The sequence below is a fragment of the Amphiura filiformis genome, chromosome 16, assembly GCF_039555335.1.
Source record: "Amphiura filiformis chromosome 16, Afil_fr2py, whole genome shotgun sequence".
NCBI lineage: Eukaryota > Metazoa > Echinodermata > Ophiuroidea > Amphilepidida > Amphiuridae > Amphiura > Amphiura filiformis.
Genome location: NC_092643.1, coordinates 15,822,698 through 15,834,478, shown reverse-complemented (window position 1 = coordinate 15,834,478; position 11,781 = coordinate 15,822,698). Strand labels below are relative to the sequence as shown.

General features: G+C 36.9%; 1 protein-coding gene across 1 annotated transcript in view; it reads left to right on the top strand.

Annotated features, from left to right (window-relative positions):
* Positions 1 to 804: 804 nt before the first annotated feature.
* Positions 805 to 11,781, top strand: part of LOC140172448 (uncharacterized) — a 32,524-nt gene continuing 21,547 nt past the window's right edge. Inside the window, exons 1-4 of the mRNA XM_072195596.1 lie at positions 805 to 911; positions 4,080 to 4,223; positions 5,609 to 5,754; positions 8,001 to 8,236. Of these exons, the coding sequence (XP_072051697.1) occupies positions 831 to 911; positions 4,080 to 4,223; positions 5,609 to 5,754; positions 8,001 to 8,236 (607 nt within the window). The 5' untranslated portion in view covers positions 805 to 830. The remainder of the gene's footprint in view (positions 912 to 4,079; positions 4,224 to 5,608; positions 5,755 to 8,000; positions 8,237 to 11,781) is intronic.

Here is an 11,781-nt window from a genome sequence, read left to right as displayed (position 1 = left end):
GCATTTGTCTTGTCCTGTCTGTGAGTGTTCAGGCATAATTTAATTTTGAATTTTGTCTCCATTATATCTTTTTGATTATACTGTCATACTGAGCTCGAAAATCAACAAGTGGAGCTAGTTAGTCACGTCACCAATTTGGTAAGAATCTGACAAGTGTCAAGGTCATTTATATTTATAACATTTTATAAGCTTAACATGAAGCTGAAATTTACACATTCAAATGTGCTCAAAATTTTATACACTGATGCACCAAATATGATTTCTTTAAGTCTTATTAAGGGGACTCTTATATTTTTGTGAGGAAGGTAGCAATTGTGAGAATTTGGATTTTTTTCATGTGTGCTGTTATACAAGGCTCCCGCTAGCCTTCAAAAACTCTGCGTCCAATCGGACGCACAACTGTAAAACCTGGTCGGGAAATGCGCGTCCCAGGGAATACAATTACAATTTTACAAAGCCCCTCACGCAGTGCGATAATACTCATACATATGAGGTAGGCACTAACAAAGAAGAAGAAGAAGTTTGATGCAAATATTTGACTATTTCCTTTCAGATTCCTGATGATGAGATTTTAAAGATTTATGTAAATATTATTGTCAAAAACAAATTATGTGAATGCAAACTTGCTGGCAATGTATGATAGTTTAGAAAGTTGTATTTTTGCTCTTAGTGTTTAAGCAAAAGCTTATCACGTCTCGCTGCCGTAAGAATTTTAACTGGTTGACCGGTGACCCGGAAGTGTTGCAAAATGGGAGTGGTTAAATGTGAAAGGTCAATAACTTGTGTGCTGATTGGTCCATTGGTCAATAATGCTGCTAAAATATTAATTCATGCACGATGGAGGTTTAGAAATTGTCATGATTTTTATGATGATGAAGTTACGAAATAGGATCATTGCAAACACCAATTTGGTAAGCTTATAATTACTCATTTTTGGGCTGAATCAACTTGCGTCCGACTTGATGCAACAGGTTGATGAAATTTGTTGAACATTGCGTCAAGCAATACAAAAATGCATCTGGACGCAAGAATTCGCGTCCAGCGGGAGCCTTGATAGCTACTGGATGGATCGGACCTTCGACCGTAGCATAGATATCATCCAGTCAGTGGAAGTCTTAAAAAATCTAGCTTTGAATTTGCACAAAGTTATTGATTCGAGGCTAGAGACTCTAGAGTCAGTTGCAGTGTGGGGAAAAGATGGGAAAACAGGGACCGCCTTGCCCGGAAATATTGGCACCTCGCGTGAAATTTGTTGTTGCGATTTTTGGAGCGATTAATTGCTGAATGGGGTGCAACTCTACTAGTCTTATTACAAGACTGCCCTACCTAACCCCTAACCGTAAACAAGGAGCCTGGACTCAAAGTCTAGCAAGTTGCGCCCTATTCAGTATTCGGTAATTGTACCCGATTTTTTTTTAACGGATTTGGAGAGTCCCTGCATTTGCCATGTGCTGAAATCATTTATGGTTCATTTTTAAAAAGTTTGGGAAAAAATCACCAAAAAATTACAAGTTTGTATCTAAAAAGAGCAGATTTGTATTAACTTGTGTTCACTTCATGATAATATATAAAAGATCTAAAAATGCATTGGTTTTGTATACATTTCTATATCTTAAATAGATTCTGAAGTGACCATCATAAGTTTAAATACTTCCCTTGCCGGGAAACTTTCTGTTTTTTCCAGCCCTGGTCAGTCGCAATCCTTTTCAGTAGATCAGCGTTGTTGTTTTTTTGCAATGCCTCATACGCATTTAATATAAATAAATAATAATACAACTCTTCCCAGTGGGCACTGGTTAGGATTTCGACGTTGAATTAACGTTGATACAACATCAAAGTTTCAACCTAACCTGATTTCAACCTAGAGGTTAGTTGAAATCAGGTTGAAATTTCCCTCTTTGATACAACATCAAAGTTTCAACCTAACCTGATTTCAACCTAGAGGTTAGTTGAAATCAGGTTGAAATTTCCCTCTTTGATACAACATCAAAGTTTCAACCTAACCTGATTTCAACCTAGAGGTTAGTTGAAATCAGGTTGAAATTTCCCTCTTTGATACAACATCAAAGTTTCAACCTAACCTGATTTCAACCTAGAGGTTAGTTGAAATCAGGTTGAAATTTCCCTCTTTGATACAACGTTGAAATTTCAACATGATTTCAACTAACCTCTAGGTAGAAATCAGGTTGAACTCCAACAGGTTGAAGTCCATTTGCAAATAAAACGTGATTTCAACCTGATTTCAACGTCAAAATTGATTCGTCGTCAAAATTTCAACGTCAGGTGTGCCCACTGGGTTGTATAGCGCTTTACACCGAAGTCCCTTAGTGCTTAAACATGAAAAACAAATAACAAACAATACCTACACAATACAACCTACATACATTTTGTTATACCGGTAATTATGTTTAAATTTAGATGATAGGGCCACGTGTTTTGAACTCGCCACCCTTAGCGTTACATCACAAATATTATGAATTTTTACACCAATCAAGTTTCAAATTAGAATATCTCCACAACTATCAACCCTAAACTAGCAAAAGTATACATTTTTGGAAAGCTGAAGGCAAAAGCAATTTAAATATACACATTTCAACTCACTGTACAGGGTGACCTTGAAGTTATACAGGGTGGAATAAAAAAATCCAAATAAAAAATGGGTCATTTAATGCATTGCTTATTACTAACTTGCAGTTATAAACTGAAAGTAAACAACATTGATTTGGTTAGAGGTTAGAGGGAGCCTACTGAGTCTGGAAGGACAAAAATCACAGCTGTTTGGTAATCTCGGAATACAGGGTGTCCCAAAATATGTTCAAATTTTTTTTCTTTTCATCATATTTTGAACTGAAACATTTTACCCCTAACCCATACAAAAAAAAGTAAGTCCATATTTAGATTCCTCATCAAATTTCCTCTCAGAAAATGTAAACTTTGACTATGATAGGATAAGTAATTAAAATTTACAGCAACTTTTAGATTTTGAAGACATCCGCATTGCTTACTACAGTGTTTAATATGAAAACGGGTAGTTTTGTACATAAAAGTTTGCATTTTATAGACTAAACCAATCATAAAGAGTTAAAAATGATTAAAAACAATTAGCAGAATTAATAATCTTTCAAAAGAGCTCTTAACCATGTCTGTAGCCCATATGGATGCAAAGATATGATCAGTTGATTCAACGCACACACACAAAATCTTTATTTCCCATAGACTTTGCACATAACGCCACCGCCTCATCCACCACCGCCTCATCCGCCACCGCCTCATCCACCACCTCGGTCATTCTGAACTCAAACAACTCTAACTCCACTATCTTAGCTGATAAACAATTCTCCTTTGGAGGTCTGTTACGGCACTTACATGTATATAGCTACAAAATGACACCAAACACACTTCAATACCTTTTGTTTAAGCAGAGATATAACAATTTGAACGAGGCTCGATTTGGAAAAGCGTAACAACACCACCATTTTTGGGTGGCGAGTTCAAAACGCGTGGCCATAGTTATTTTGAATGTCAGAGTGAACTGTATCTTTTGAGCAAGTGTTGCCTATTTTGAACAGTCTAAAATTGATACTAGATTATACTAGATTTCAATAGCAAAGGGCTCTAGCCTCAAATGTGAAGCTATCAGTAAGCAAATTCAAAGGTAGACTTAGGTAAAACTAGGGGGCAACATGCCCGGTGCCACCCTTAGGGGGCACCAAATTGACCAATTTAGCAACGATTTTGCGCCCCTACAAGCGTTGAAAGTCAAAAATTCAGCACAAAATCAATTGAAAGAATATTTTAAGACAGTATTCAACTTCTATTATCCAAAATTAATTAGTGGTAGGCCTTATTTGTCCAAAATTTTGCGTGCTCCGCGCGCAATTTATCAACGGGCGCTACCAACCCTAGTTACGCTACTGTGTAGAAGAACATGAACGTTAAATTGATGATATATTTTCAAACAACACAACATGCCTATATACGATATATACCAAATTGAGTTCCCTCTGGCCTCCTGAGTACAGCGCTACCTTTTTGATCAACTTTTTATTCCCATTTTCTTTTGTTCTTCATTTTTGAAGGTTTGGCAAGAGGTTTGCAGCCACCAGTATATCAGGATGAGTGACGACACATTTCTGTATTTTGGATATGGTAGTAATCTCTCAGAGGCACGCATTCATATTAATAATCCATCAGCTGAGTTTTGTTGTACAGCCAAATTGGTGGTAAGTAATGTTTGAAATAGCTACATTTGTAGAGTGTGTATGTGTATTTCACTGTGTCAGATTATGTGCTGTGTAGATAAATTACCTTGTGGGGGACTAAAAAGAAGTTTTGATATTGGGGAGAGGGATCACGTGCTGTTTGTCAATCATCTACGTCTAGGCATTTGCATCCAAGAAAACATCAAAAAAGGGCCGGAGAGGTAGGCCTACTTGTCGCGGGACTTGTTGTGATCAACTTCCAATATTGTTTGTTCGTAGCCTTCCATATTTATGGTCAAATCTCTGTTTTCTATGATAAAATAACCTGTAGATTTTTATAATATATGGGATAATATAACTTCAATTTATGAGTTTTATCGTTATACACCATTTAAGCATGCATTAACTGCAGTTTAAGGGGTATGATCTACAGAGCCTTCATGGGGAAACAGAATACTCCATTTAGGATGTTATTTCAACTTCTTTGAGTCTTGAGATGAATACTCCATAAATAAGCTGTCGCTTGTCCTTGGAGGATGTGCTGTGCAGAAGTGCCTCGGGTGCTCAAAAATTACATTGGTGCAAGTAAAAAAAAACATGACAAGCATGGGTTCTTCTTTATGGAAATACCCCCATCCCAACCATGGTTAGAAACCCCATTCTTTTCACATAGCTACTTCATATCACATTCCTGAGTATGACCAGCTATAGTGTGTTCTTATTCTTCTTCCATTTCAGGACTACAGGCTGGTATTTGGGCGTAAGGAGGACTGGATGAGTACAAGATGGAAGGGAGGTGTTGCTAGTATAGAGTAGTGTGTTCTTATTCTTCTTCCATTACAGGACTACAGACTGGTATTTGGGCGTAAGGAGGACTGGATGAGTACAAGATGGAAGGGAGGTGTTGCTAGTATAGAGGAAACTCCAGGAGAAGAGGTGTGGGGTGTTGTATCATCTAGTGTGTTCTTATTCTTCCTCCATTACAGGACTACAGACTGGTATTTGGGCGTAAGGAGCACTGGATGAGTACAAGATGGAAGGGAGGTGTTGCTAGTATAGAGTAGTGTGTTCTTATTCTTCTTCCATTTCAGGACTACAGGCTGGTATTTGGGCGTAAGGAGCACTGGATGAGTACAAGATGGAAGGGAGGTGTTGCTAGTATAGAGTAGTGTGTTCTTATTCTTCTTCCATTACAGGACTACAGACTGGTATTTGGGCGTAAGGAGGACTGGATGAGTACAAGATGGAAGGGAGGTGTTGCTAGTATAGAGTAGTGTGTTCTTATTCTTCTTCCATTACAGGACTACAGACTGGTATTTGGGCGTAAGGAGCACTGGATGAGTACAAGATGGAAGGGAGGTGTTGCTAGTATAGAGTAGTGTGTTCTTATTCTTCTTCCATTTCAGGACTACAGGCTGGTATTTGGGCGTAAGGAGGACTGGATGAGTACAAGATGGAAGGGAGGTGTTGCTAGTATAGAGGAAACTCCAGGAGAAGAGGTGTGGGGTGTTGTATGGAAAATACATAAGGATCATATGCCTAATTTAGATAGGTATGTATTGTAGTGTATGGGGAGGCCAGCTCAACCACCCATGTCAGAAACTCACAATCCCGGTCATAATTGTTCGAACACTTTAACATGGGTACTTCAAATATGCCCCCATTCCCCCGATCAATGTTGGTAGTTGGTTTTTTTGGTCATGCACCCCTAGAAACATCCAACATTGATTGGTGGGGCAGGGTTGTAGTAGTAGGAAGAAAAAAAAAAAAAAAAACGGGCCCAGATTTTCGCGATTTTGACCTGGCCGCGGAGGGCAACACAACATTTTTTTTTTTTTGCCTAATGTAGTGACAACTCTTTAGTCCGAAGGTTCCCTAGTCCGAAGGCTCCTTAGTCCGAAGGTTCGCTAGTCCGAACATGTAATTTACCATTTGCTATTCCGAATTCTGCTAAAGGGTTCGCTAGTCCGAATATCGGGTTCTCTAGTCCGTGGGTTCGCTAGTCCAAATAATAAATAAGGTTCTTTAGTCCGAATATAGAATAAGGCTCGCTAACCCTAACCCAAAATCCTAACACTAACCCTTATTCTATATTTGGCCTAGAGAACCTTTGCATTAGCGAAATTAATTTGGTTTTCAGACTAGCGACCTTTCGGACTAGAGAACCTTCGGATTAGCGACCCTTTGGACTAGAGAGAATACCGTAAAACCTCGTCTACAAGCATATAGAGTCCTTTTGATGAAAGCTAAATTAATCCAGACGCCATCCGTCGACAAAAGTATATTATTATGGAGTTTGAGTAAATTAATTACCGATACAAACATATACAAACAATTACCATTGTAAGACCAATATATTGTATTGGCATATTTACGGCTGTCTCGTTTTAATTTAGCTTTCAACAAAAACACACTATATGCTTGTAAACGAGGTTTTACGGTATGTGATATTACGAGGGACGGTTAATAAGTTCGTAGAACAAGGTACTTGAAAGAGTACTGGCCAAATTCTTGAACATGGTCATTGCATACCTTAATGCACTCGTCACAATTTTTCTTGAAACCTTCTATATCAACAAAATGGATGTCTTCCGAGTGCTCCATGAGCCACTCTTCAGTGAAGGCTCACCAGCATTGATCACCAGCAAACCTGATATTATAAAGGTAGGGCTTAAAATTCTAAAATAGGTTTCACTAACTAGAGGCCATGTCTAGACCACAATATGGTTACTTTAGTTATCTAACCCCTCTGTTCTGAATGGCAGCTTGACAAACTGAAAATAGGGTACAGGACACAATTCAAGAACAGACCCATTCCTAAGACCAACCTTCTTCACTTGATATACATGAATTTCAGAAAACAGCAATGAAGACCTTCTACTATGGTCACCGAGTAATGATCTTCTTAGGGGTGGGAGATCTAGGTGCGTCCACTGAATGGACTCACAATTCCAGTGATTAATGTATATCTTATCACCTTCAACCTTATATAGACAAAACTTGTCTCGGTCCTCATACTAAGTGTATAGAAGGTGTGGACCTGATTATGTCAACTGGCATCGGGGACCCCATCTAGAAGACACCCTGGAATACCCAAATGTTAATGGATTTATGTTGAAAACAATTTCATCAGAGTTGTCATATATTGCGGCTGTCTCATCATTCTTGTTTGGTTCTTTACTTATTATCAATGCCACCGTACCAGAACGTATATCATCACTGGTGATGTCAGTAAGTCTTTTGGACCTTGGATGATCTTCAAGGACGCCCATTCCCTCCTTGAACTTTAAGGACCATTTCGTTGCTGTTGAATATCAAGAACTTCATCACCATTTACAGGAATCATTTGAGTTTTCACCACCGTTGGAAGAAATTTCCACAATGACCCTGTGTTCACTTCTGGAGGTAGGCTTCCTCTTCAGCATGTCCTGCCCATATACAGTCATGCAAAAATTGATTATTTTTGTTAGTAATGTTTTGAAGGAACAAGCTTTGAAATGAGACCAAATTCAATACCGTGCGACAAAGTAGCATACCTTGTTCTACAAACTGTTTGACCGCCCCTCGTATGTACACATGTATAAAAAATTTCTGCAACCTATAATTTTTTTTAGAACCTTTACAAAACTTTTCAACAAAATAAAATTTTGTTTCCTACATACAGACTCTCTTTTTTCAGCATTATTTTTGTTAAACCTGAACTGTTGGTGGAAAACATGCACAAGGTTAAAAACAAGTATAGTATAAACAGAATGGGAGTAATTATTGAATTGAGATTTTTTACTCATTTATTTACAGACAAGAAGGAGGGTACAAAGTCATCTATGTCAATGTAAGAACACCAAAAGGTGAGCTGTTGAACTGTCGGACATACCAAATGGATGGTGTTATAGAAATACCTACATCACCCCAATATCTTGATGTCATTATGACTGGTGCTTCCAGCGTAGGATTGCCGGATGATTACAGAAAATTTCTTAGTGAAGTTAAACACAATGGCTATGATGGGCCTCTACAAGTGATGTCACAACTTGGTGAGAAGTTCAGGAATGAACAGCAACGTACACTATAAAAATTATATAGTACTTACTTTTTACAAAAAAAGCCAAAAAAAAAAAGGTTTGTCTCAAAGCTCACGAGTGGTTTGAAAACAAATGCTAAATGCGATTTTTTTTTTTTTTTTTTTATTTTTTTTTTTTTTTTTTTATTCCCGACTTTTTTTATGGTATTTTGAGAAAAAAAGTCTGATTTTCGCCCAATTTTTCTGGAAAAAACTTCTAAAAAAATTTTTTGAAATAAAAAAAATGTCCGCATTTCTTTTTTGTCAAATCGTGTGATTTGAGACAAACCTTCTTTTTTTTTTTGGCCTTGTGTAATGAATAAAATAACAAGCAGTATTTCTATAGTGTATTTTCATGGCATGGCAAGCGATGACCAATAGAAGTGGACTAATTTGTCTTCAAGGGTTAACTAACCCCTGGACACTATTGGTCATCTAACAGCATTTCTGATTGGTTGATAACTTGAAATGCTCATTTCAATTGCCAATTATGACTAGGCTTTAAACTACTTATGGTCAAACTTGCATTTGCAGATGATCTCATTAATACCCTCCTTGATTGGTTCAAAAAAATATTCAATTTAGAAATGGTTGAACCCAGGACCGCTTATTGTAGTTAGAAATGTTTGCATTGACCGTCTATGGATAAATGGCAGTACTTCATGAAATGAGTTATAATATCTGTACTTTAAGTAGCATTGGGTTCAGGGCCAGATTTACCTTTTGGAGGTCCTGGGCCAGGCCAAAATTTGAGGCCCCAAACTCACCATGAGGAAGGCATCTGTACTTAAGTTGGAAAAAAAAATAATTCCATTATATTTTCGCCCAAAATGAAGGTGAATTTTGCTATATAAAAAAGGCCAGTGCCAATTTTGCAATTTTACACTATTTTGTCCAAAACATGGTGTTTTACTTGCCAAAAAAGAAGATGCACAGAGCAATTTTGGGGCCCCCAAATATTGGGAGGCCCTGGGCCCAGGCCCATCTGGCCCTTTAGTAAATCCGGCCCTGATTGGGTTAGATTTTATACTTCCCTCATTGGTTTTGACAATTTATACTTAATATAATATTTATGAACAGTTTTTATACATGTTGTATATGCATGTTATATATTATGTATATAATAATATTTAATTAACATTTGATGTAGACATATTGCCATGATTTACTAATTAGGGGCTTTGAAATAATTATGTGTACCCTGGGTTGTATTCTTAAAATGGCCTCCCAAAAATTGCTCCCACTTTTTACATGCTTAAAAAATCTTTCTCTCCTCATCATGCCAAATTTAGGGACCCCCTTCACCACCTTAGGATCCATTCAATATTTATGTCAGGGGGAGTGGGAGTTTTAAGGTGGGAATCTAAATTTTTTGGGTGGTCTTGAAGGGGTAATCTGACATTTTTTTCCTTGAAATGAGGGGGAATGTATAGTTTTAAATGGACAAAAAGGGGAAACAAGAAGGTAATCCAATATTTTGAATCAAAGCTCCACTCCCCTGGTGTACATATTGAATGGTCTCTTTAAAAATTATGTTATGATGGGAGCAAGAAATTCTGCACAATTGGATCCTCTTTTTCTTCACATTTTTAGGGTGTAATTCCAAAATGTGCCAAAAAATCTGTACCAAAATTGCATTGCTCACATCTTTTTGACCTGCCAAAAAATGCTTGCCCTTCCCCCTTCTAAGGCTTGCCAATCAAAATCCTCCCCCCACCATAATTCACCCCTAAATACACATAACACATAATTATTGCTTCAGCTCTAATTTGGATTGTTTTATCAATTAAAGCAATATTGTAACATTTTGCTGAGGAGTACACCCTCAATTTTCCAAAATTCTTGGCTATGCCCCTGGACATTACTATCAACTTTGAGGTGAACCAGAGTCTACCACTTGGTTGATTATGAAACCAGGATTGCTGTTGCACTTCATTTTCTTTAACAAGTAGGGGTCAGTACTTCTTAAAAGTTGCTATCCAGTTATAGAACCAGAAAAGTTCTGGTTCACTCATAGGGGCAGGGCAAGGTTTTGAGTGTGCTTTGACTTTTTATTGAATAATAAAAATGTTCAAAAAAAGTACAAAAAGTCAATAAAAAGTAACAGCGGGAGGATTCGTATGTGCATGTTATGTTGGGAATTGAAATATTGAGATTGGACGTATTGCGGAACCAAAGAACATTATTATGTAATGCCAAAGTGTAATATCAAAGTACTCTAAGAATTAACAAATTTTAATCTTTCCCCAGAGCAGCCAGCGCAGCACACATAAACATGGAAAAAATTAGTGCATCTTTTTCAACGTTTATGTGCGCTGGTTGCTCTGGGGAAATATTAAAATTTGTTCATCCTATCAACCCAGAGAACTAAGTATAATAATTTTCCTACTCTAAGAATTGCTATGAAACTGAAATCATTTTTATGTAAGGCCTAAAAAATTGTTTGATTGGCGTAACCCGACTGACCCTAAAAATAGGCCTGACCCTAGACTTTTTTCTTATTTTTTTGCAAAAAAATTGAAAAAATAAATTTTTAAAAAAGAACAAAAAAGTTCCAAGGCCTTTATCATACGTTTAACATCTGAAAATGTGTGTAAAACTTTTTTTAATTGCCGACCGACCTACTCTAATTTTTTTTATGTTGCGCCAATCAAACAATTTTTTTAGGCCTAAAGGTTCTATCAAGGATCCTAGCAAAAGTACTAGAAAAAAAAACGATAGGTCAATAAACTTGTCATTAGGTTGTTTTGTCAAATAAAAAATTTTGGCAAAAAACGAAAGAAAACAGTAGGCCTAGTGTTGAATAATTATGAAGGTATGTGCAAGTGCATGCAATTACACGGAGCTGCAAGTGTGTATAATATTGACCACAAATTGACATTTTTATCTTTATTATACTGTATTCTGTACTATCACTTGTAGAGTGTGATAGTGAACCTATTCTAATGAAAAGTCTGATTTTTTTAATTTTCTTATTTAGCACATTACTAATAGAGCCTTAGGCCATTTTCTGCTTTAAAATATGTGACCCATCACATCGAAACACGGCAGTTGTCGTCAAAAATGAACTTGTTGGTTTCTTTACCAGACTAAAGGACTGCTTTTAAGCTTTAAAATGACACCTCTTTCATTGACGTCGCATGTAGAATGGTGATTTTATGTGACAAATAGAATTCAAATTCCTTATTATTTCCTTTATTTTTCGGGGTACATTTTCTTCATTATCTTTAAATGTGGGTTTCCGACAACTGCCGTGTTTCGATGTGTCACATATAAAGAACCAAAGAATATAATGTATAATAATGCTGTAGATAGTTTCTGTTCAAATTTTCATGATTCATACCAAACTTAACCACAATAGTACATACTATGTTGTTAAGTAAAACTACATACTACATAGTGCTTGAAAGATAAATTAAAATGTGAAACAAAATGTTCTGTTTTAGTGTGTTTTTGTTTATAGTCCCCCACAAGTTTGAGGTGATGGGTCTTTGGGAGCTGATGGTGTACCGGGTAAGG